The sequence below is a fragment of the Micropterus dolomieu genome, linkage group LG21 (assembly GCF_021292245.1).
Source record: "Micropterus dolomieu isolate WLL.071019.BEF.003 ecotype Adirondacks linkage group LG21, ASM2129224v1, whole genome shotgun sequence".
Taxonomy (NCBI): domain Eukaryota; kingdom Metazoa; phylum Chordata; class Actinopteri; order Centrarchiformes; family Centrarchidae; genus Micropterus; species Micropterus dolomieu.
Window position 1 is genome coordinate 5,669,329 of NC_060170.1, and position 24,895 is coordinate 5,694,223.

The 24,895-nt window shown below is 41.5% G+C and overlaps 2 protein-coding genes across 3 annotated transcripts; one reads left to right on the forward strand and one right to left on the reverse strand.

The window, feature by feature from the left end:
- Positions 1-1,234: 1,234 nt before the first annotated feature.
- LOC123959936 (mothers against decapentaplegic homolog 2) lies at positions 1,235-11,713 on the reverse strand. 2 transcript variants are annotated; one of them, XM_046034292.1, is made up of 11 exons: positions 11,545-11,713; positions 10,136-10,545; positions 8,575-8,664; positions 8,155-8,348; positions 6,568-6,702; positions 6,143-6,217; positions 5,610-5,663; positions 5,201-5,413; positions 4,886-5,023; positions 3,915-4,059; positions 1,235-3,478 (listed from the first exon to the last, which is right to left on the reverse strand). In XM_046034292.1, exons 2-11 carry the CDS (start codon positions 10,369-10,371, stop codon positions 3,355-3,357), a joined length of 1,404 nt encoding a protein of 467 aa, XP_045890248.1. In that variant the 5' UTR covers positions 10,372-10,545; positions 11,545-11,713; the 3' UTR covers positions 1,235-3,354. The 2 variants fall into 2 exon arrangements, with proteins under 2 accessions (XP_045890248.1, XP_045890249.1); XM_046034293.1 differs by lacking the exon at positions 11,545-11,713 and adding an exon at positions 10,992-11,143.
- A 376-nt stretch (positions 11,714-12,089) lies between these two features.
- lrp13 (low-density lipoprotein receptor related-protein 13) lies at positions 12,090-22,980 on the forward strand. The gene is made up of 21 exons (XM_046034291.1): positions 12,090-12,245; positions 12,433-12,579; positions 13,384-13,599; positions 13,724-13,939; positions 14,346-14,561; positions 14,660-14,889; positions 16,495-16,618; positions 16,714-16,898; positions 17,168-17,354; positions 17,513-17,725; positions 17,866-18,049; positions 18,143-18,344; positions 18,670-18,834; positions 19,167-19,367; positions 19,877-20,426; positions 20,540-20,659; positions 20,890-20,994; positions 21,150-21,383; positions 21,516-21,897; positions 22,704-22,812; positions 22,909-22,980. Exons 1-21 carry the CDS (start codon positions 12,188-12,190, stop codon positions 22,930-22,932), a joined length of 4,068 nt encoding a protein of 1,355 aa, XP_045890247.1. The 5' UTR covers positions 12,090-12,187; the 3' UTR covers positions 22,933-22,980.
- Positions 22,981-24,895: the final 1,915 nt, after the last annotated feature.

The window sequence follows — 24,895 nt, forward strand, 5'->3', positions numbered from 1 at the left end:
CACACATTAACTTAAGTTATTAAGTTAAGTAAACATACAACCCTATAAAAAACTGTATTACAAGTAAGATTACTCTTATACTGTACGTTTAAAATTGTATCTACAAGTATTACCAGAAAACTACAAGGTATTAAAATTAAAACCACCGCCCCATCAGCCTTGTAGTTTTATTGGACCATTGTTATTACGCATTAAGATGTAATAGTACTGCAATGTTGTAATTGATTGAGGTGGGGTATAATTTTTATTGCTTTATGTGTTTTTGGATAATTTAATCCATAACAATGCATCATATTTATAAACTGATCACGTTTTGTATATAAAATCTTCTTCTGAAAGGTAAATAATAAGAAAAGCATCGAACAAAAAGAACAATATTTTAAATGTAGTGGAGAAGAAGTATGAAGTACCAGGAAAATGGAAACACCCAATTAAAGTACAAATACTTCAAATGTGTACAGTAAGCACAGTTTACAGTGAGTAAATGTACTTAGTTACATTCCACCACTGTACACCCTTTACTAAAGTGGCGATCACACACTGTATTCCATTTCAAGTGCAGCATTCAAAAGTATATGAAAATATCAAGTTAATCAATAAGCATTACTTGCAAAATATAGGTAAAGTTTGATGATTATTATTATTGATGCAATAAAGTGTAAGTAGTCAATGTTGAGGAGTTTGATGTGTAAGACATAAATCATATTTTGTAAGCTAATCATATGTTTTGTATATAAAATCTAAATCTGCAAACTATGGCAGTCAGATAAATGTACTGGCATAAAAATTTAAATGTTTGTCTTTGAAATGTTTTAAAGTAAAATACAGTGGAAACCTTTCAGTCATCACATCTGTTTGTGTCAAATTGGTCACTATAAGCAGATTCCGAGCTTTTTCCTATATTTTATTGTGTATGAAAATACCCAAATTGGAACACTGTAATCATACTACTTAATTTTTAGAAAATTATTTAAACAGCATTTGTATAGAAATTATTCTGTCCCAGGTTTACTCATCCACTGCTTAAAAAGTGGAGATCTTGTCTGATAATGTTCTCGTACTACTCAGCAAACATTTGAACACTTTACAAGAGGGTTATGGTGCAAAGTCTGATAAGTTAATCCAAGATGACACTGTTGACCCAATAGATGAGCAATTATTATAGTCTTTACTGTACTGTAGACCATATCTACAATCAAGACACACACACACACACACACACACACACAAATCATGAGAATAAAAATCTTTATTAGTGTTTTATGAAGTCTGCATAATATGCCACACGCCTGAGAAGCTTATGGTCAGAAAAAAAAAGAAAAAAAAGAAAAAAAAAACAAAAAAAAAAACAAAAAAAGAACTGCTCTATCAATATCGCCCTCTACTGGTAAAACAACTGCGACATCTACTGTACTGACTGCTTTGCAAAAAGATTACTGTTAAATACACACATACTGTACTACTGTTATGTTTATGTACGTCTGGTCCACGTCAGTTTTTGTAATGTATTTTTTCACATTCATATGTTGTAGGCCAAAGATAAAAACAATGTAACACTGGACCCTAACACATGGTTCAGTTCCCCAAATCCAAACTTCACTAGGTGCACTTAAAGTACAATCACTAGTGCCATAAGGTAAACACATTTACATCAAATAGAGGGGAGGGAAAACGTGTTAAATTCGCAACAGCCACGTAATGACAATAATGGCAGAGTTTAAGCTAATACGTCTTGTTGTACATACTGTATTTTATAGACAGAACAAATACAACACACACACATAAACACAGAATGTCCCAGTGTGCAGGCACATTCGCGCTTCTTTTCTCCCATGTTTCTGTAACATTTTAAAAGCCAATTGTATCTGGTTGACCTTAACCCGCTTGATTAAGCACCAAAAGGCTACTAGAGGTCACGTGTGTTTTCAAAAAACAAACAAAAAAAGAAATAAAAGTGAAGAAATGAATGAATGAATGGCCATTACAAAGTTTTACATGCCTCTGGAATCATTAAAAGCATTACAAGAAAGTAGGTTTTGGGTTTGTTGTTGTTTTGTGTACTTTAAATGCACCAGATTTCTTTGGAAAAACAAAGGATAGAAACAGGCTACACATCATGTGGGGCAGTGACTTTTTTTTTTTTTGACAAGACAAAAGAGCTGCAATTGGAGATGAATTCAAACAGAACCTTTTGGGTAAAATGAAGGAATGATTCATGCCCCTCATGTCACTTTAGAAACAGCTGTGGTCTTGAAAATATTACTTTAATAAAAAGTGAACGACAGAAGATTTTAAGTATATTTATATATAAAAATACATGAGAATACAAAAAAGTAGCAAAACAATGGGGATATAGGCTAAAAACAGAATGGATTCATTAAAACCTTCTATTTCTCCTGGTGAGACGTTTAATGCTTCACCTTGGAGAGCCCCAGGACTCCCAATGTTGTGTCAAAAAGAGGAAAAAAAGCTTTAGATAACAGCTGATATTCTCTGGTCCCTGCCCAGTGCACCTTGGAAAAGCCTGGCCAACACCTCATTAGCTTTCATACCAGGCTGGACATGTAGAGTGCCATATAATGACAAAGAAATAAACTACAGCCAGATCAAGCTTGCAGTTTGTTTGGGGTTTTTGAATAATTTTCTTTTAACTAACATTCCTATTTGTCCATTAAGAAGTATGTCTTATAACGACACACGTCGAGAGTTACAAAAAGGGCCATTACGGCAAAGTCAATTCAATCAAATTTTATAAACACATTGTGGCGTTTCCTTCAGAGGACAACGGCCAACAAAGGCCATCGTTTCTTCACCTAGCAACCTCCCCCTGACAACTGATGGGGCCAAGTTTCCCAGAGAAAAGTAAACTTAGGTTTAGAACAATGGTTGGGGTGGGCTGGAACAAAAATCATTTTAGCATTCAAGCTCGTGTCACTCATACAAGCAATCTTCAATACTGAGAAACTATTCACAGATATTTTTGGTATTTCCCCTACTTCCTGGACTAAAAACCAATATACATTTTATTTGTACCACAAATAGATCTAATATTAAGGATTTGGGGAAAGCAATTTAACAAGGTGCATGACATAGATGGGTAACAAAGTGCCAATTTTTTTACTGAACAGTCTGTATGTGTGTGTGCGCGTGTGACAGTGTAGCTGCATTTGTTCTTGTGTGTGTATTTGTGTGTAAAGTTAAGAGGGATGTGGAACTGGGCCACAAATACTATGAAGAATCTTACAGAAAATTCATTCTGTGGGGTTTCCATTTTTTTTCATGAAAGGACTCACAAGTTTAGAATTTAATGATCATGTAATGGACTGTGTTTTTTGGGGGCGTTTCAATAGCTGTCTAGGACATACTGGAGCAGCGTGCAGATGGGGAACCCATCTGGGTTAGAACCTTGTCCAGCCACTGCAATGGACCATTCAAATGCAACTCGATCCAGCAAGGAGTGCTTGTGACAGTCTGCCGCCTGGAAAACAAAGATGTAGAATTTAATGTCTGGGATTGTGCTAAGCCTTTTTTACTCCTAACAACACGTGATTTATGATGCTTCAATGCTTTATTATGTACACTATGCATCACTGCTGCCAGGAAGTGGGTGTTGTGGTTAGGAGGTCTCGACTTAAAATGTAAAGAAGGAAATGTGTGTGTGAAAATAAACCTACAACGGTAACTTCCACTCTGAAACATAGGCTACATTCTTAGAAAGAAAAGCAAAATTAAGCTACTGGTGAGGAAGCAAAACTTCACTTAACTAAATGTTTCAGATAAATTTTCCAGGTCATAAGCCATAACAGATAAACAATTAAATACTGGTAAGTTTTTAAAAATCAGCTTAATTCAAGTCTGTACATATGTAGTATGTTTAAAATTAAGCTGTTCAAATATAGTATTGCAGCGCTCACCTGTACTCGGCTCCCCAGCCTTTGACAAAGCTCATGCGGATGGTGCACATCCTGGTGAGCTGGTAGACTGCCTCAAAGCCCTGGTTGACTGACTGAGCCAGCAGGGCTGCAAATTCCTGGTTGTTGAAGATCTTTAGATTACAACCTATAAGGAACAAAGAGGTTAACAGTTTAAGTGGGGTTTGCCAGAGATTCTTAAAAAAAAAAAAGAAAAGAAAAAAGAATAGGGGGAAATAAAATTCTTAGGGCCAACATTTGGCCTTTGGTTGGCAGTGGTCTGTCATTGTGTATCTGTGGCTAATTATTGCCCAGCGTGGTTGTGGTGTGTTTGGCATTGTTGGCTCTACTTTGCCTTAATAGGTGGCAGTTGGGATTCATGAACATGCTGCATGAGCATCAGAGCCAGTAAGTGAGACAGAAGAGAAATAAAAAGTCTTTCTCACGTTACTACAGCATCCTCATGCATTCTTCACAGCAAAGTTGTGTGCAACTTACCACGAACAAATTACCAGCAGAAACACAGAGCTAGCTAGATAACTGTAGCGACAGTGGACGGCGAGGGTCAATCAAAGAACTGCGATACAATTACTGACCGTCATACCTTATATGCCGCCACCACTCTGCAGAGTCTATGCAAAACACAACGTGGTCAGTCAACTTATGTGTTGTAGTGATGAGAGTTTGTAATGAAGTAGATCCATTTCAGAAACCGGCCAATGGCGGCTGACCTCATTTATTTATTTGCCAATGTAGATTTGTACTCGCGTTTGGCGAGTGGCAAGAGTAATTTTGACTCTGGCTGCGTATGCATGGTCTTCTTCAGCATCATCATCATTTGCATGTAAAAAGCTCCATGTATTTATGCCCAGAAGCTGGCTAGTCTACTGATATCTCTTGCTCAAAGGGCATCTTACAGTTATTTTCAGCAAATGTTCCTGAGTGCTACACAAGTGACAACTTCAGCATCTTACCTGGAGGAATTTTACACACGGTTGCTGGATGCCAGCCATACCGCTGGTTACAGTTTGGACTCTGGACAAAGATGGCGCTATCACTCAGGCACTCGGCAAATACCTCCCCTCCAATGTAGTAGAGTCTAACTCCTCTTCCTGTAAAACACAGACAGAAACTTTTTCCTCCTCAACTACAACAAACACCCGACAAGATGGGGCAACGTGCAAGACTAGACCTGTGACACATCTCAAAAGCTAAAAGAAACTACAAGAGGCTAACTGGTTGTCTACAGACCATAAATTACTGTAACACTACCTGAAGCTGTGCCATACCTATGTGCCTCCGGGTCATCTCCACAGTGGCGTTCCTGTTGACATTAGACAGCAGGCCTAGGCAGAAACGCTCAGAGTTTGATGGATCTGTGAATCCATCCACTGTCAGCGAGGGCTGAGAAGCGTGGAACGTCTCCCCTACTCGCTGGTTCAGCTCGTAGTAGGCTATAGAGCACCAAAAGGCTGGCTCCGAGTAAGTCACCGGCTGCAGGTCTACAGTAGCGGATTACATCAGCAAAATCTGTCCCAATAGGCTCTTTTTGATACAACACTGTTCATATGCTGATGAAAAGATACACGCACTGCAAATGTCTGTGTATATAATATTAACCAAGGTGCCAACCAGGGATGCATTAATATACAGTTCTGGTCTATGTGTTGTTACAGCTGGGAAGGATTTGCATCTTACCCATGCTGTGATTGACAGGAGACAGAGTGCTGGGGGAGAGCTCAGCTGGAGAACCTGACAAAGGAAACAGGAAGTCATCGAAATGGATGGGTTCACAGGAGACCATCACATGAGGAACAGGTGGATCAGATCAAAGACTTATGATGAAAGTGGTGGCTGCTTTGCAAAGGAATGTCACTACTGTGAAAGTGATGTGTTTGCATTAGCATGAAGAAGAGATACCGTTTACTGTTGCCATAACAAAAGTTTCTGATAGACTCTGATAGCTGCAGTGCATCATTCCAAACCTCTAAAATGGGTTCTGGTCTATAAAACATGATACACCTTTGTCTCAGCCAAGATGGGTGTTTACAGTGATTTTACTTTATTACATAGTTCCTTTGAATACTTTCAACTGTTTTGTTATGTTGCTGACACAATGACGTGCATCTTTAACAGATTTATTCCATGGACATATACATCTGACTGTGACCTGGCTGTGGAGGTAAGGCAGACTCACAAGGAAAGGAGGAAGAGTTGCTAGTCTAGTGTACCTGTGTCCATACTGTGATTCAACTGTTGATCGCTGGCCTCCCCGTCCTCACTGATGTAGCCTGGTGGAGGTGTTTCTGTTGATATGATACAGGGGTGTAAAAATGAGTTGTGATAATTTAATAGGGCTGTTTAACCTACTGAAATCAAGGAAACATTTTTATCCCTTTAAGTGATGTAAATGGAAAATGCAGGGGGAAGATAAACCCAGGATGTAGAGAGCAACAAGTTTGTATTTGATGACAATACCAGTATGAGGGGAGAAAATCTACATTGCATATACAAACTAGATATGTGTAATACAGTAATAATACAGAAACCTTGAATAACAGTTTCTTCACTACCAGATTTCAGTTAGCACATTATGTAACCCCCCAGTGAAATGGTCAAATATAGTCCCTCCCATCCAGTGCAGAGATAAACACACCTGGTATATAGTTGTTTGGAGGTTCGATTCCTGCAGGAAAGTTCGTGTTCTCCGGTATGGAATGAGTGTAGTCATCCAGAGGTGGCAGCTCTGGCAGGATATCTGAGTGTCTTGGCACAAGAACAGGAGGCAGCACTACAGCGTTGGGTAAAAGTTAAAGAAGGGATGAGTTAGACTTCCATCAGTTACATGCTTCTCTAAAATTACTGTCAGTTGTTTTTGGACAGTAATGCAAAGAAAATCATTATTGCAACAGCAATAAGACAATGATGAAACTAGAACAGGGAAACTTAAACTGAAATCTTCAACTGTGGCTTATTCTTATCGCTTGTCCATTCCTGAACCGCTTAAAAGGAATAGTTTGACATTTTGCGAGATTAACTCATTTGTTTTTTTGCTGAAAGTTCCTTGCGAAGATTGACACCACTCTTATATCTGTTTGCTAAAATGCTGTATAAAGCCCCTTTTCCACTGCTCGGTACCAGCGCGACTCAACTTTTTTTGGTTTTCCATTGCGGAAAAGTTGTACGAGTACCTGCTACTAGGTCTGTCGAGGTTCCAAGCGAGCTGAGGTGACTAAAATGTGAAACACAGCAGACTGCCGATTGGTCAGAGAGAATATTCACTATTCACTGCATCATCATTGCTGCACCAGACAGAGGCCAGCAACAGAAAGTTTTACATTTTACAATTTTCGTATGGAATTTCACTTGTAAATCCACTTCTGAGAAGTTTTGAGGTTAGAAATCAGCTGTGTAGATTTTGAATATTGACAGTTTTACGAGAAGTGATGGCGGAACAAAAATGTGCTGTGAGTTGAGGAGCTCCGCAAGTGGCTGCGGGGTAAGCCTGCGCCAGGAGCGTGTGAGGCCGGACAGCCGCCCGCTCACAGAGCCCTCTGCTCCCGCCGCCACACAGACCGCTGCAGCAACAACAGCAGAGGAAAACACAGCTGGAAGGTTTTCATACCGCTTATCTGTCTTTACATTCTGAGCAATGTTGAAACGTAACGTAACTTAAATCAAAAGAAAGCTGTATGTGGGTCGCTGGTGTGTGTGTCGCATTGAAAATTCTGTCGTGGCAGTTGTGTGTGGCGTCGCTATGACGACCAGCTACATTGAGGGGTACTATCTCTGGGTACTATCTGCAATGGAAAACGGAGCACGGCCAAACAGAATTGAGTTGAGTAGAGTAGCCAGCCGCCTAGCCTTAGCATAAAGACCGGAAACAGGGGAAACCGTTTAAAAGGAGCCAGTAGGCCTGTTTTGTTACCAGTGGAAAGAGCCAGGCTAGCTATAGTTTTTTTAATGCGAGGCGGCCGTTGGCTGTTGTATGCTATTGATCTTCTCATCTAACTCTCAGCAAGTAAGCAAAGGACACAGACAGGCCCATTTCCAGATCTCTAAGGCTAAAACACTTTCTAGGAAATACAAATATCTTTAAAAATGTTGGTGTTTAACATTCAGTAAACTTTTCAAGTCTTCAACAGATTTAAACAGAGAAGCAACCAACATGTAGTAGACACTAAAATACAAAGAGATGTACATGCTTTAGGTAACAAATGTCCACTGGACAGAGTTATCTCACCTGGGGTCTCCACCCTCTGGTAGTGGTAGGGGTTGATGCAGACCTCATCCTTCTTTAGGTGGAAGGCATACTCACACGCCTCGATGGCACGTAGCTCGTGGTGGCTGTGAAGGTCTGGCCATCGCCACAAGCGGCAGTAGATAACATGGGGAAGCCCCTTCCTGTGGGAGACCTGCAGACGGCCGTCCAGTGATCTGATTGAACAGCAAACAGGAGATGGTGGTGAGATGGGTAGAAGATACACAGGGATGAGGGGTGACAGATAATATGGCCAGGTAGGGGAAGGAAATGGAAATGGATTGAATTGAGTGGTGACGAGAAACAAAGATGTTCTCAATGTCCGTCACCTTCAACATTGTCATGACAACTCTCCCACATCAAAGTTGTATGCAACACCATACAATAGTTGAGGATAGTCACCTGGTTTGGTCAGGGTAGCTGTATAGGCCTGATGTATCCCACTGTTCTATCGTATTTGGTGTACTCAGTCCCCATATTTCAGAGCAATTGCTGTGCACAGAGAAAACAACAAAACAAAAACAAAAAACAAATGATAAACATGGGACATGGCTCATTCAGAAATATCAGTATGGGTAATGTAAACATTAAAAGGCCTCTTTTATTAGAGTCTTATAGCAAAATAAAGACATCAAATTCATTTTCAGCTGTGGAAATGAAAGATGGGAACTTCAAATAAGAGAAGCCTTTTTGACAGAATTAAGGAAAAAAACATAACATGGAATCTGCTAACACACAATGAGTGAGACAAAGAGCATTCTTCAACAGTGTGGCATTGTATCAAACACCGAAAATAACTCAGAACGTATCTGGAGACATTCAAATAAACACTGACGACACACAATGGTACAAAGAGGGGCGGGGAGGGGGGGAGATCCATTTTCAGACATTCTCAAAACATTCACAAGAAAATGGTCAACAACTAAGAAATAAAAAACTTGGAATGAGGACAAATGAGAGTAGTTGCTTCTGAATAACAGGGCAATAACAGATTTTACATGTTAAATGCTACAAATACATGACAACATGTACTAGGCTTAATTACTTTAGTGGGATCCCAACTACCATTCATGATTGCAATTGTCTGATTCATGACAGGGCAGGAAACCAACTTATGCCCACCAGCCATAGCAGATTGTAGATCCAAAAATTTAACAGCTTTTTTTACTGCAGGAAACCAGGTGTTTAGAGCAGTATCAATCCAAATGCCGAACGTACCTGTACCTGCCAAAGTGGCAAGCAGGGTAGAGAAGCTCCCCAATCACAATCAAAATGTACCAACGTGAGTATGGCTGGTGGTAATGCCCAAATCTGGCATTATTTTGGGTTTGTAACCCACCCTCTCTCACATAGATATCCTCTACAAAAAATAATTTCCTTCATGTCGAGCCAGCCACTCAATGTCTACAAACATAACAGTGAAGCCTAGAACAATTCTCAGGCGATAACAACCAGCCTGCTATCTATAGACATACAAGCATCTGATGTGGTACTTGCTGGCACATCAGTGAGGAATGAATCTGTTAACACAGTGTTCCCACTGAACATGAGTCTGGGCCATCAAGGCTGGCTAGCTGATAAAGAGAACTTCTTCTCTCACCACTTTTAATGTCTCTCTCCACATGAGTGTAATACAAATTGTGCAACTGTAAGTACAGTTGTAAACAAACAGTGATTTAATATTTAATTTTCAGCTTATCTTAATGAGAAATTTATGCTCTACCATTTTGAAACCTTAATCACATCCCTAAACAAATCTTTCCATATTCCCAACAGTTTTACATGTTTGGTAATGATCGCAGGAAGTTATGTTAACAGAATTAAGAAAAGAGAAGCGCAAGCATCTGCTAACAGCCCATGGTTTCAGATGAGGTCTTAAACTAAGCACATCTGCAGAAACATGTGTAACAGCAGCAGCAGCAGCTTTTTTGTTTGAACAGCAATCAAGTGTTGGGCAGTATACCTGGGGATGGTGACACACTTGGTGTTGCAGTTCTGTGTGGTGATAGCTTTCTCCAGCTCATCTAGCTGGCCTGTTTTCTTTAGCTTCTTCACTAAGCTCTTCACAGCCTTCTCACACCATTTCTCCTCTTGCCCGTTCTGCTCTCCACCGCCCGCTCCGCCTGGGCCGTTTGTCGACTTCTTCCAACCCAACAACCTCTTCACCACAGGAGGGGTGAATGGCAAGATGGAGGACATCTTAGCTGGATGAGCCGGGAGTCTCCAGAAGATGCAATACAAGCTCTCACACAGACAGACAGAGGGGACCTAGAGCTACAGTTGGGCCCTTGCTCTGACGGGGCCCCTCTGGTGACCAGTGAGTCACAGGATGGAAGCCAGTGCTAGCAGGGTATACTCAAAAGAGATGGACACCTTGGGAGAAAGTTACACACAAAGTACATCATTACAAACACAATATGGTACAGAAAAGTTTCCACCTAGTCTCATCAAAACATTAAAAACATTACTCGCTGAATAACTTAGTGAACAGTAAGTTTGTTTTGGCGGCAGCATTGCTATGGTTACATAACTGCTTCTGGAGTAAAGTTAAGCATTATGTGAGTTGAACAAACAGAGATGCCCACTTGACGTTAGCTTGTCACAACCACTACTCGACATGCAAGCTAGCTAGCTTGCAAACTTGTAAAGTTAACACGGGCCTCACACTGTCGCGACGTAATCACGACCAGCTTCTAATTAACATAATGAACAATACAGTGAACGCTATCAACTGGATGTGAACAAGGAGAGTATTTTGTGACAGCCCCCCACCCCCCTGTGCTACACCAAGTGGCTTGGGAAGGCCGGCTGCTAGCTACCTGATGGGGGGCCTGCTTGACTCAAATCACAACAATAAGTTTACTAGCGTTAGCTTGTGCTAAATGCTGAAATAATCTAAGCGAAAAGCAAAAACTATAGTCAATGTAACTAAGCTGATCGGAGGCAATTCGTGGAGAAGTCCTCATCCAGCTTGGTCAGCTAACATTAGCTTAACTAAGCTAGCTAGCTGCCAGGTTGTTATCAAAAATCCTTTTGTTGTGATCCACGAAGAAACCTTCTATGCGCAACAGTCAAGTCGTGCTACTTTGCTACCTAACGTCAGCTTGTCAAATACATCCAGGCTATAATTAATAGAATAACATAATGTCACTTCACGGATTTCAATCTTGTCGTGTTTTATTACAACGTAGCTAACTTAATGAATGTTTGTGACTTTTGCTAAAATACAGACACAGCAGCAAAATGAGTTAGCATCTTGGACTAACTCTTCCAAACTGAGCCCTGGCTCCCGCTGGCTAACGGACATACATCCCTCACACAAAACAGCATGCTTCAAAGTCGAACAAACAGCAAAAGCTTTTCAATAGTTACCCCAGTTTTAAAGTCCAAAGGTCTGCTTTTGGAGAAAAAGCTTTGCACGGCCCTCTAAACGCCCCGTGGACATTAAACGCCTGAACTGTATTGTACTGCAGCTAATTTTGACAAGGCTCTTTTCAAGTTGCTACCAGTGCTACTGGAGCTAGTTTGCTAGGTTAGGTAGACCGGAACAACAAAACAAACATGATGGCTACGTACTAGCCCTTAATCCCTCCTATTCAAAAACTCATTGGAGGGTTAAAAGACAACAAATAGTTGATGTATATGATCATCCTTATTGTTTATGTGACAGCATGGGTCAGCGTGACATTCAGAGAGGTTTGGGACATTTTCACGGGATAGGAACTCATTAACGTTAGTTACATTTTCTACAACAGTAGTATAAAAGCAAAAACAAAAAACAACAATAAAAAAGAATGATACAATCAATTACAGCAATTTGTTATTGGAGGAGGTCCTGGATGACTTTTAACGTTTTTACTCTTGTTTATTGTTTATATATGTCAGAATAACAACTGCTCAGGATAATATGAAGCATTAGCTCCTCCCCTCAGTCAATTAGGTTCCTTTGGCCGCACCTGGATCATTATAAAATGCTACGTTTTAGCACTTGGGCCGTTTTATTTTATCTGTGGCGATGGGTGGACGTTTGTTTCTTTGTGTTGTCCTGTTGCAGTTGTCAGGGCACTCGCAAGGTGAGCCAGGTGTACCAAAACTAATTTTACACCATCTAAAAAATATATCCTGTTTGGACTTCATGCATTATCATTTATTAAAAGTGACGTTTCAGTTCAGACACAGAATGATGGCTGCATTATGAGCTATAATCTTTACTTTAGAGGTGACCCGTTTCTGCTCACTTAACTCAAACCGTTGTTTCAGCTGGAAGACCTCCTCTGAAGTGTGGCCTGGGCTCTAAACTGTGCAAGGATGGCCTAGAGTGTGTCTTGGACAGTCGTGGGTGTAATGGAGAGCCTGACTGCAGGGATGGTTCAGATGAAAAGGACTGTGCTTCAGGATGCACTGAAGGTACTGCAGTGTATCCACACATAATGTATGGTGAAGTCAAATAGTACTTGTCATTAATTTTGAGGTTTATTCGATTTTGATAAAAATTTTAACAAAATAAGCAAATTACTGATTAAATCAATATAAGATTTTTTCATCTACATTGTGTTTTTTTTGTTTTTTTTATTTTTTTTTACTAAAACCCTCAATCCTAATGGACTACTGAAACTCTTACACTACACAATGGATAAAGTCAACAGGTGCTGTCATCAAATGGAAATTACAAAAAAATAGAATCTGGTTCACACTCCTGCCTGTAGATCTGAAAACACTAGAGTTGTAATGTGCCCGGTCCTGTAAAGTGAAATCCAGTCAGTTTTTTTTTTTTTTGTAAGGTACACCAAAGCTAAAACTAATGCAGTTAATTTTTGTTGATTCAACTGTGTGGTTGTTGTAGAAAATTAATGGACATAAAGGAATGTTTAATTTGGAGGTTGCAGTTTGTTAGGATGTTAAATTTTATTGTTATACTGACATGTGTTATTTGGCCCACCCTGTTTATATCATTGAGAGTAAGCTAAATAACATCGGTGTTATGCCATACAGTTCAACAGGGCTACAAACTATATCCTCGTCCAAAAATGACCATACAGCTGAAACGGTTTCAACACACACTGAACATTATTCCTTTCATGAAGGAAGGATTTATTGTAGGACTCTGTAGTAGATGCATTACTTTCAGTTTTAATATTCTATCTGGCATCCAATCAAACATATCAGCAATTTTTTTAAATGCCAGCAAAATGAATGCCTGCATACAAACAGATCAGTTCCAGTGTGACCATGGGAAGACTTGTGTAGACAAGGACCAGGTGTGTGATGGTACACCTCAGTGCCGGGACCGTTCTGATGAGCTTCAGTGCACGAAGCAAACTGAGAGCTGTGTTCACCACTGTGACAACAAGAGTCGCTGCTTGCCTGCGAAGTTCCTGTGTGATGGACAGAGGGAATGTTTAGATGGCACAGATGAGGCCAACTGTGGTAGGTTGAAATATCGGAAAATATAGATCTGTTTAGGGGATAAGCGCTTCCATATTTCATACTTTCATAATATGCAGTCTTGAATCATAATGTTTACCAATTTTATATTTGGCATCTGCATCAGAGGATAAAGAGGAAGACTGGTATGAAGAGGAAGGGACCAGTAAATCCTCTGTGTTTGCTGCCTCTGTCGGCTCCCCGGCCACCATCAGGTGTCCTTTGGGCTCTAAACCATGCAAGGACAACACGGAGTGTGTCATCTACAACCATGTCTGTGATGGAGAAGCAGACTGCAGAGATGGCTCTGATGAGGAAGACTGCTTATCGGCGTGTGAAACGGGTAAACTGGTGATTGGTTTGTGTGTGATCTCCTGTACATGGGTTAGAATAAGACTTTACTACCCTATAGTGCATAGCATTCATTCTAATTGTGTTGGCACATCTGAATCTAATGCCTTTCTCTCGTACATTAAATGTAGAGGATGTTGCTTCAGTGACACTGTATTGACTTGAATGTAGTCAAAACGTATATGGATGGATTTTCCTCACTGCAAAGTAGATAATTGTGCAAATTATTCATGGGTAGTAACCATTAACAAAGGAGAACGAAAGAACCCAGATATTTTGGGGTGTATTCACAGGATTATTAATGGAGGACAGTTGCATTCACTAAAACTGGGAACAAACGACACAATTTAAAGCCCAGTCCTGACAGCCTCCTGATCATGCCTTTATAACCTCTTCAGACCAGTTCCAGTGTGCCCATGGAAAGAAGTGCATAGAGAGGAGTCAGGTGTGTGACGGTGTGTATCAGTGTCAGGACCGCTCAGATGAACAGGGATGTGCCAAGTACATGGACGGCTGCACTCATCAATGTGACAACAAGAGCCGCTGCATTCCTGACAACTTCCTCTGTGATGGGGAGAGGGACTGTTGGGATGGCAGTGACGAGGCAGAGTGTGGTATGTTGTTGAACAGGATATTAAGTACTCACTGTATTAATCAGCTCTGCTTGTATAGGACACCTTTTGTCATCCTTGCCCCTGCCCCCTTTCCATAGCTGACGAGGGCTGCAGTGCCACTGATTTTAAATGCACCAGTGGCCAGTGTGTGTCGGCCACAATGCGTTGTGATGGTCACCCAGACTGCTGGGACCGTTCCGATGAGGAGAGGTGCACCAATGCATCGGTCTGCACCACCAAACACCGCTGTCCCCAGAGCAAGGAGTGTCTGGTGCAGGAGTGGATCTGTGACGGCGATCAGGACTGTAAAGATGGCACGGATGAGAAGGTGGATGTTGGCGGCAACAGCAAAAATTTGATGGGCAGAAGCAAACTTAGTGGGTCCAATCAAAATTGACCTATGCTTGGTCCAAGCTTTGCTGAGCAGTCCTGGGATATTCTGCCACTATGGGGCACCACACATGCAAATGCATTTTTATCTTTTATTTGGCTGCATAGATTTAAACAAATTAGGTTTGCACAACCAAGGGTCGTCACTCAGTTGATGGATAAAAATTGTGCAGTGACTACTTAAAATAGGCGTAGCTTATTACAACTGTAACTTCTAGCCTCTAGCTTGCCAGTTACCTATTGGCAGATAGTGTTTAACCGATCTGACCACCATTTGAAATACTGAGTCCACGTTTCAGTATCCTGCTGTAACTTGTTCAGTATGCACATTTTCTTTTTTACTCAGGGTTGAATCAAATGTCACCCAAATACTTGACAATGCACCTGAAATCTGCAGAATTGTGACTTGTTTCAGAATTACTTATCACATTTTGACTAGTTTTAATTTTAAACACACATCAGTCTGGCACATGTCATGTAACTGCCTTAACTGTTGTGTGGAAACCACATGTCAGTGGCTCAGTCAGTAAGTCACCTTCTCTTGGGATACAAAGTTCCAGGATTTAAATCCAAGTCGATAGATTCTACTGGCCAACAAGGAAGCAATTCATGCATGTGGTGTTTGCTCGTTAGGTCATATTAAATTGAAAATTGCACATTGTGTCCCTTTTGAAAATGTTTTTCTCTGCTAAAAGTATTTCTGCAGTAAAAAACGTAATGGACAAATTGCCAGATGGGTTGCAAATTCCAACTACTCAGGCACATAATGACACACATTGACCTCAAGGTGGTGCTGAATCAAGTTTACGGTTTCAGAAATGGCTGGGCCTAGAGTCAAAATTTGAAGTCCTCTGCTCTAAAATGATTAGGATATCTCGTCAGAAACCCTTGGGCCAATCGTCCCAAAATTTAATCAGGGTCATCCATGGACTCCAGTGATCTTAAATTGTTTAAAGAAATTGATATGTCAATTATACAAGCCAATTTTTTTGAAATGGCAACAAATGTGACACAAATATTCACTGACAGTAATGAAATGATTTTTGAAAGATTTCTATAACTCAACGGATCAGCATACAGTGACAATGATTTATTAAGAAAATCAGTTTGCTTGTCAAGCATCCAACTGCTCACTCTGCTTGGACCCTGTCACTGGCTTTTGTAGTATTCACTAAGTTTTCAGGAACAAGGTAAATGCAATCCAAAAATGTGAATCAGACTGAGTTGAGGTTTGGACCCTATTTATTTATAGGATTATATTTACTTGTAAAACCACTGTACAGCAACACTAAAACCTTGACCTAACACATACTGTAGTTCATGTTCATCTCTTCAGATTTATTGTTCACATACCCCTTTGCCACACATTTCTTAATGTGGTTTTAGAGTACTACAGTTATGCAAATGCTAAATGTAGTTTAAAGCCAGATACTCTAATGGTCTAAACATTCACCTGGCCTCTTGATGCCTCCAATTTCCAAAACAAAAGTTCAAATTGTACCAGTTTAGATGACAATAAAATAATCTATTGGTTTCTCTATAGGATTGTCCTGTGCTTCCACTGAACTGTGGTGAGTACCAGTGGTTGTGTAAGTCCAAGTGTATCCCTACAGCTTGGAGGTGTGACGGCATGAAGGACTGTGACGATGGCAGTGACGAGACTGAATGTGAGTAGCAGGGTAAGACCAAAATGAAACCACATGAGCTTGCCTATATTACTTTTATTTCAAAATGCAGAATATCTGTAAAATTTGTGTACCAGGTGGGGTGGTGACATGCCTCCCTCACCAGTTCCAGTGTGGCAGCCAGGAATGCCTGGATCCACTCCTGGTGTGTAACAACATTACCAACTGCGCAGACGGCTCAGACGAGGGAGGCAGCTGCCAGATAAACTGTGCAGATAACAGGCGCTGCTCTCAAAGCTGCCACAGCACCCCACAGGGAATGGTGAGGACCCTGTATCTCCAGCTTGGTGTGGTTGAACTTAACCAATTAAGTTGAGGTCTGTCCTGCAAGTCGGTGGCATTAAAAGGGAAGAGGAACGCAGTAGGAACTGTGAATGTAGTGCTGAATTTTCTGAAAGACTATTCTGGATGAGTTTTATATTTAAGTAAAATGTGTAGGCTGAGTATCTCAACTACATGATGGCTAAACCTCAAAGTGTGTAATGTGGATGTTGCTGCTACTTTGACTAATTCTTTATTCTGGCTGTGTAGCGTTGTCACTGTGAAGCAGGATTCAGGCTCATGGAGGACAGCCTGACCTGTGCTGATATTGATGAGTGTGAAGGCTGGAGTCCAGGTGTGTGCCGTCAGCTGTGCATCAACACTCCAGGCTCATACCAATGTGAATGTCTTCCAGGCTACATAATGGAGGCAGATGGACACCACTGCAAGATCACTGGTGAAGTTGTTTTTATCCCCCCCAGTAGTTTAATAAATACATCCACTCAATTACACATACTTATTGTAACCGTTTAAACTATCGCAAGAGGAGTTTATAAAAAGGGGGGGGGGAAAAAATCCCTTTACCACTATGATTTTCATTTTCTCATTCCTCAGGTGAAGCATTCCTGTTGTCTTCAGTCCAAACAGACCTCTACTTGTTTGGCCTGCGCAGTCGTAGCCTAGATGTGTTGTCCTCCTCTGCCAAGAAGGCCATCCTCTCCCTGGACTATGACTGGAGGGAGCAGAGGGTCTTCTGGGTCAGTCTGGACACTGAGAGCATCAGGTGGTCCTCACTGGACCAAAAGAGCACAGGAACTCTGATTAAAGGTTGGTGCTACACAGATGTGGTTGGAGCATTGTAGGTGACCGAATCTACATGTATTAAAATTCATGTAGAATGGGTAGGTGTTTACTCACATGCATAAGGAATACCTCCTCAGGTCATGGGACGTCATTTGTTTCCACAGGTGTCCGGGCTGATTCTGTAGCTGTGGATTGGCTCGGGAGGAACCTTTACTGGGTCGATGGCGTGAACAGTCAGATTGTTGCCATCAGACTGGCAACAACCACTGTGAAGTCACAGGACCGCAGTATCATCCTGGATGAAGACCTGGATCAGCCTCACTCTTTGGCACTGCTGCCACAAAAAGGGTCAGCATGACTTTAATTCACACTCCAAACTATCCTACAATGCTTGTTAAAAACTTCAAGACCAGAATTCAAAGGCTTTAATGTTTCTACCAGGCTGATGTTCTGGACAGAGATTGGTAATGTAGTGAAGATAGAGCGTGCTGGGATGGATGGGTCAGAGAGGATGGCAGTGGTGAACTCCAGTCTGGGCTGGCCAGGAGGTGTGGCTGTGGACACCATCTCTGACAGAGTCTACTGGACAGATGAGAGGCTCAGGGCGATTGGATCTGCAACACTGGATGGCAATGACATTCGGGTGAACTATTTTGGGACCGGGCTGTTTATGCTTAGAAAGAATGTGTTTCAGGTTTTAGATGCATCTACCCAAAAGCTTGTTGCGGACTCCTGGAAATCAATTTAAACCCTACAATTCAATGCTAAATCTACCAGCAGAGGGCCATCTTGCCCACCTTTTTATAACTAGAAGTACCCAACAAGTGGCACTTTGTGTGTGGTTTTTTTTTTTTTTTCTTTAATGGCCTGAGCATAGATGGATGAAATTTCATGTAAAAACAGCAAGACACTCTAAAGCCTACCAAAGTAACACCAGTTCTAAATGCGACATGTCTAAATATTTTCAGATTCTACAGATGAAGGAGACCACCAACCCATTCTCCTTGGCAGTGTTAAATGACATGCTCTATTGGTCTGATGCCAAGAAGCGAGTGGTGCAGGCTGCTCATAAAATCTCCGGCAAAAACCGCCAGGTTCTCCTAAAAAGACCCAGACAACCTTTGGCTGTGAAGGTGAGCAAGATTTTCAGAATTACAGATGTGTAGGTGGAAATGGGGCTGGTACTAATGGTGACACTTGTGAATCACTTCACATGTGTGAAGTGCTCACAGCAGCTTGCTAACTGCCCACGCACAGTTATGACATTGTATGTTTGAAGCTTTCCACTTAAGAGATCAAACTATTTTGGTACAGTGTTGGGGGGGAAAACTCCTGATGGAAAATGGTAGAACTTGTTTGAAATACTACATCTAGCACTTGTATATTTATAATTTCATTTTGTGTTTTTGTTTAATCAGCATGAATTATAAGTACAAAAAAGATCTGTTCCCTGCTTGGTTTGCAGATCATCCACCCATTACTCCAGACAGGCATTGAGAGCCCCTGTGAGAAGATGGACTGTTCACACATGTGTGTGTTGGCCCCAGGACCCAAAGCGGTGTGCAAGTGTCCCTCAAGTCTCTTACTGGCTGGGGATGGGATGACCTGCTCCAGCTTCGTCAATTCAGCATTCCTACTGATGCTGTCTCCCTCCACCGTTACCCAGGTAGGTCTAACTTGCTTTAACGGAGACTGTAAAGCTACAGAGGAGAATTCTTAAGTCTTTTCACATTTGCTAAAACTGTCAATATCCTGACGGTAGTGCATGAGACAGATGACCTGTGGAAAAATCATGTTCCTCTGGCTCCTCCTACTGCATCAAATGCCATTTGCAAGAATGCACCACTACCGAATCAAAACAACCAATCAGAGCCAGGAGTCTCTAACGCAGTGTCAGTCGTTAGGAGTGCACAAAGGCACATGGGGTCCATACACACTATTGAGTCACATGAGTTGCTGTAATGAAAATCACAAGTTCGATCAGTCTGTTCAATTATTATACTCTGATTTTCGATGTGATTTTTGGTTTCTACTGACTGTTAGGTCATTTTGTTCAAGTAATTTTACAATGTACAATAAAGATTTTGAACAATTTCATTCATCGAGGTCTGTGTGATTTTAAGTGTGCCCTTGATTGTCTTGACATGTGTATTTAATCTCCAATGATCTCTGTAGATCTACTTGCAGTCCCGACACACAGCAGCAGAGCTGAAGGGCTGGCCTGAACATCTGGCCCTGCAGGTGCCCAACATCAATGAGGCAGCCTTAATGGACTACAGCCTACGTGATCACACCCTGTTCTTGACAGATGACGGCACAACTTCACTCAGCTCCTTTAAGCTTAAGGACTCAGACTTGTCCTCTCAGAGCCAGCTTCTAAAACTCCTGGGTGACACCATCACCGCCATGGCCTTGGACTGGGCATCACTTAATGTTTACTGGAGCAGCAACAAACAGCCCCGCCTGCAGGTCACCTCCATCAAAGCTGCACACACTGCAGTTCTCATAAAGGAAGGTATTGGTAGATTGGAGTCAATCGCCCTCCACCCTCCAAGTGGAAGAGTTTGTTTCACCAACCTGGGCCTGCAGAGTACAGGTACCGTGGCTACTATAGAGTGTGCCAACATGGATGGTGCTGAGCGCAGTGTGGTGTGGAAGGATGCTGTCCGGCCCACATCTCTGGACTTCTCTAATAATGGAGAGACAATTTACTGGGCTGATGTAGGTAAGGACTTTTACAAAGTTTCAGTTGGTATGGTAATGGAAAGCATTCATGCACTGAAAAGACAAAGTGCATGCTTTGTTCAGAAAAGCCCTAACACTTGGCTTCCTCCCCAGGTTTAGGGACTATTGGTTCTGTCCAGCTCGATGGATCTGCATACAGAGAGTTAAAGACTGGTGATGGCCTGGCTGCGGTGGCTCTGAGTGGTGACACTCTGCTCTGGATGACAGTCAGTGGTAATGGCTCATAATATGTACTAAATGAAATGACAGTGTCACTTGGTGTGCCAACTAACAGTACGTGGCGCTACTCAGCATTACTTTAAATGGTTTCTGTACTGTAGGTTTTTTCCTATACATCACTAGTTAAAGACATCTCTAAGTCCGAAATGCTGTTACTAAAAGCTATGAATTTCCTTACATTTCTAATGTGGCTACATTTACTTTGTGTTGGCCCTTTCCTTCAGACAAGACCAGGCTCTGGTACAGAGAACAGCAGCAAAACAAGCTGTGGTTTGAGGTTGGAACAGAAGTGGTCAGCTTAAAGGCATTCAGCAAGTCCAGTCAGACTGGTATGTAAGAACACACACCCCATAACAATTTTGATGGCAGTTCAGAGGGTCTTTCAAATGTGACCGCATTGAAGTGGTTTGGTCTAGTGCTAGACCTCACCCTATATATCACAAACTCCAGTTGACTGATGGTAAACGGACACTATTTTTCACAGGTTTAAACCAGTGCACGGAAAACAATGGCAACTGCCTGCACTTATGCCTCGCCACCCCAGGAGGTCGGACATGCAAGTGTGCCCATGATCACATCCTTGTGAATGCTACCCACTGCAGCCCGGAGCAGCGCTGCCCAGATGGCAGCAGGTCCTGTTTGGATCAACTCTCATGCCACCCAGTTGAGAAGTTCTGTAACGGGCATGTTGACTGCCATGACCACTCAGATGAGAACTGTGAGTCATTATGCCTCCCTTTTTTTAATAAGAACTGGGAAAAATAATCTAAAAGATCAAGTAGACGTTATGACATCTTAATTTATAATGACCTAAAAACTTGCTTTTTTTAATTGACACTGTGGTCCTTAGGTGTCAGCCTGAAGCAGTGGTCAGGCGCCAAAGGCTCTGCTCCCACCCGGCCCAGCAGTTCCTCTCCTCCTCCCTCCCCTCTCCCTTCTCTCTTTGAGGACACTGGTCTGAACACCACCCTGAATGTAAGCAGTCATCTCAGGAACCTGGACGCCCAGCAGTGCAGCCAGAGCCGCTGCAGTGGCAACGGGCGCTGTGTGGACACCAGTGGAGACACGGTTTGTGAGTGTTCACTGGGCTACAGCGGTGACTCCTGTCAGGACCCACTCCCGAAGACCATGCAGCGTCCCATTGTCTACGGCGCTGCAGGGCTCTGTGCAGGTGTGGTGGTCATTGCTGTGATAGCAGTGGTGGTTAAGAGGAGGAAGAGTGCCAACGCAAGGTCTGTATGATTACAATTAAGAAACCTTCTTGTCACAACATATAGACTTAATCTGTAGCATATCATTTTTAATTTCCTTACAAGACAAACTTTAACAAGACATACAACAAGCCATGCTAGTGGCTTTGAAGGGCTTTATTTAGGCAGCAGCAGTGCTTTAAGCTAAATGACAACATGCTCACAGTGATGGCAGGTTTAATGTTTGGCAGGTATGTAGCTAACACTTGACAATTGGCAATAAACAAAGTACTGCTGAGTGAATGACTTTAGCCTTGCAAGTATTAAGTCATAAACCAAATAAAGACTGACTTCATGCTGCTACTAAATCATTGAGGGACCACCAAAGCTTCTGGAACTTATCCTGATGGGACCATAGACTATATATAAAAATGACCATGAATGTCTTAATTAAATTTCATGGTAATTCACCCAGTAGTAGGTATTCACTAAAATATATTTCAATCTTCTGGAGGCGGTAGAGGAAAGTCAGAGGCTCACCAAAGTGAGCTTCATTGTCTGGAGACCATGAATATGTGTACAAAATATTTTCAGTCTCGACCAAAGTAGTGGATTGATCAACATTGCTATTTTAAGCTACAGTGTAGCTTAAACAACAGAACCACAGATGGCATAAACTATCCCTCTTAAGCAACATAGACCTGCCAACAACCAATTTTGTGAACATTTGGTATAGCTCTACATTTGCTGTCTGTGCAGACATGTTAAAATATGTTTACCACATACAGCAACAGTTGACTAGATGTTACAATGGGGCTACTTTTTTTTTTTGTATTTCTTCCCTGCAGGAGAGCTAGCCCAGCAGCAGTGAAGGAAATGAGTATGACTGAGCTGGAGACCAACGCTGAGACCAGCCCCAGTACACAAACTGCCCCAGCAGACACAGACAAACCAGAGGTGGACCTCCCCAAAAACGCTAAACTAGCAGGTTCCGATTTTATCTTGCTCTTTTGTGGGATGACAGTCTGACTTCTCTTATTTCTTTCTTTGCAGGAAGTGGTATCTTCTGCGGACTGATGCAGATTTATGGGAAAGCATGTTTTTAAATAAACAGTTTGCATTTTCCACTGTTTCCTGTTAAGTTATTTTAGCTGTTTACACTCAATTAGACCACTAATGCTAAATTCTGCTTGAGCCAAACAATTTTCCTGAGCTTTCCTTATGTGACCAAATGTCCCCCACAAGCTGACAAGACAATGCAGATTGCAATGAACAATTATCATTATTGATCTGCCATTATTTTACTGATCATTTCATCTTTGAAATTTCAATCAATACTTTGTTTGAAGACATGTAGGTAGGCTCTGGGATGTGCAGTTCAGTCAAACACACAGTTTGCAGTGAGATACAATGGAGAGAAGCAGCATATCTTCACATTTGAGAAGACTGAAGCAGAGTGACACTCGCTTCAGACCAAATGGAAAGATAAATGGCAGTCATACTTGGCAGGTTTATACCAAACACTTGAAGAAAGGACTCTCCCATCAGCTGTACTTCAGTGCTAATAAACTAATGTTCGCATGTTAACAAGCTAAACTAATAGTGAATGTGGTGAATATCCTAACTAAACATCAGCATGTAAGCATAGTCATTTTGAGCATGGTTGCATTAAGCTCAAAGCACTGCTGTGCCCATGTACAGCCTCCTGCTGTTGTAGCTTGTTTAACTACAGCTAAAGTGCTGTGGCTTGGGGACAGTAGTGAAATGTAATCAGGACATTTAGTTGAGCACTTATGTACAGTTGAGGTACATGAGTGAGATAGATGTATATCTAATTGTTTTTTGTGGCACTACCTTTGACAGTCATCTACTTTGCAGAACATTTTAAATACAAACATGTGATCAGAATATATAATGATGCACTGTTACATATGAAACAATCCAACAGCATATAGCAGTCAAAAGCTCCACCCTGAACAATATTAAAATGTTAACACTAACAATCCAGTGATAAAGTGAGTGTGTACATTTGAGTACATTTTGCTGGTAATATTCTTTTACTTGGAAAGTTTAAAGGCCAGACCTCTAAACTGTGTATTTTTACATTATATTAGTGCTTTTACTTAGGGGCCTGCACACCTCTGTAAACCCACACAAGTGAGATTATTTTGGCTTAAGCACCATGGGCATAGTGTGCTTGACTGACATTTTCCTTACCCTCCTATTGGCTCTGTTGCACCATTTAGGGAGGAACAAGTGAGACATTTATCATTCTTACTATGTTGACATGAAGCCAAGCACAGGTCTAAACAGCACTGTAACTGAAAACACCTGTTTGTGTACAGGTGCTGGTCATATAATTAGAATATGATCAAAAAGTTGATTTATTTCAGTAATTCCATTCAAAAAGTGAAACTTCTTTAATGCATACATTCATTCCACACAGACTGGTATATTTCAAGTGTTCATTCCTTTTAATTTTGATGATAACTGACTAATTATGAAAACCCCAAAATCAGTATCTGAGAAAATTAGAATATTGTGAAAAGGTTCAATATTGAAGACACCTGGTGCCACACTTTAATCAGCTAATTAACTCAAAACACCTGCAAAGGCCTTTAAATGGTCTCTCAGTCTAGTTCTGTAGGCTACACAATCATGGGGAAGACTGCTGACTTGACAGCTGTCCAAAAGACGACCATTGACACCTTGCACAAGGAGGGCAAGACACAAAAGGTCATTGCTAAAGAGGCTGGCTGTTCACAGAGCTCTGTGTCCAAGCACATTAATAGAGGCGAAGGGAAGGAAAAATGTGCTAGAAAAAAGTGTACAAACAATGCAAGCACCCTGGAGACGATTGTGAAACAAAAGCCATTCAAAAATGTGGGGGAGATTCACAAAGAGTGGACTGCAGCTGGAGTCAGTGCTTCAAGAACCACCACGCACAGACGTATGCAAGACACGGGTTTCAGCTGCAGCATTCCTTGTGTCAAGCCACTCTTGTACAAAACACAGCGTCAGAAGCGTCTCGCACGGGCTA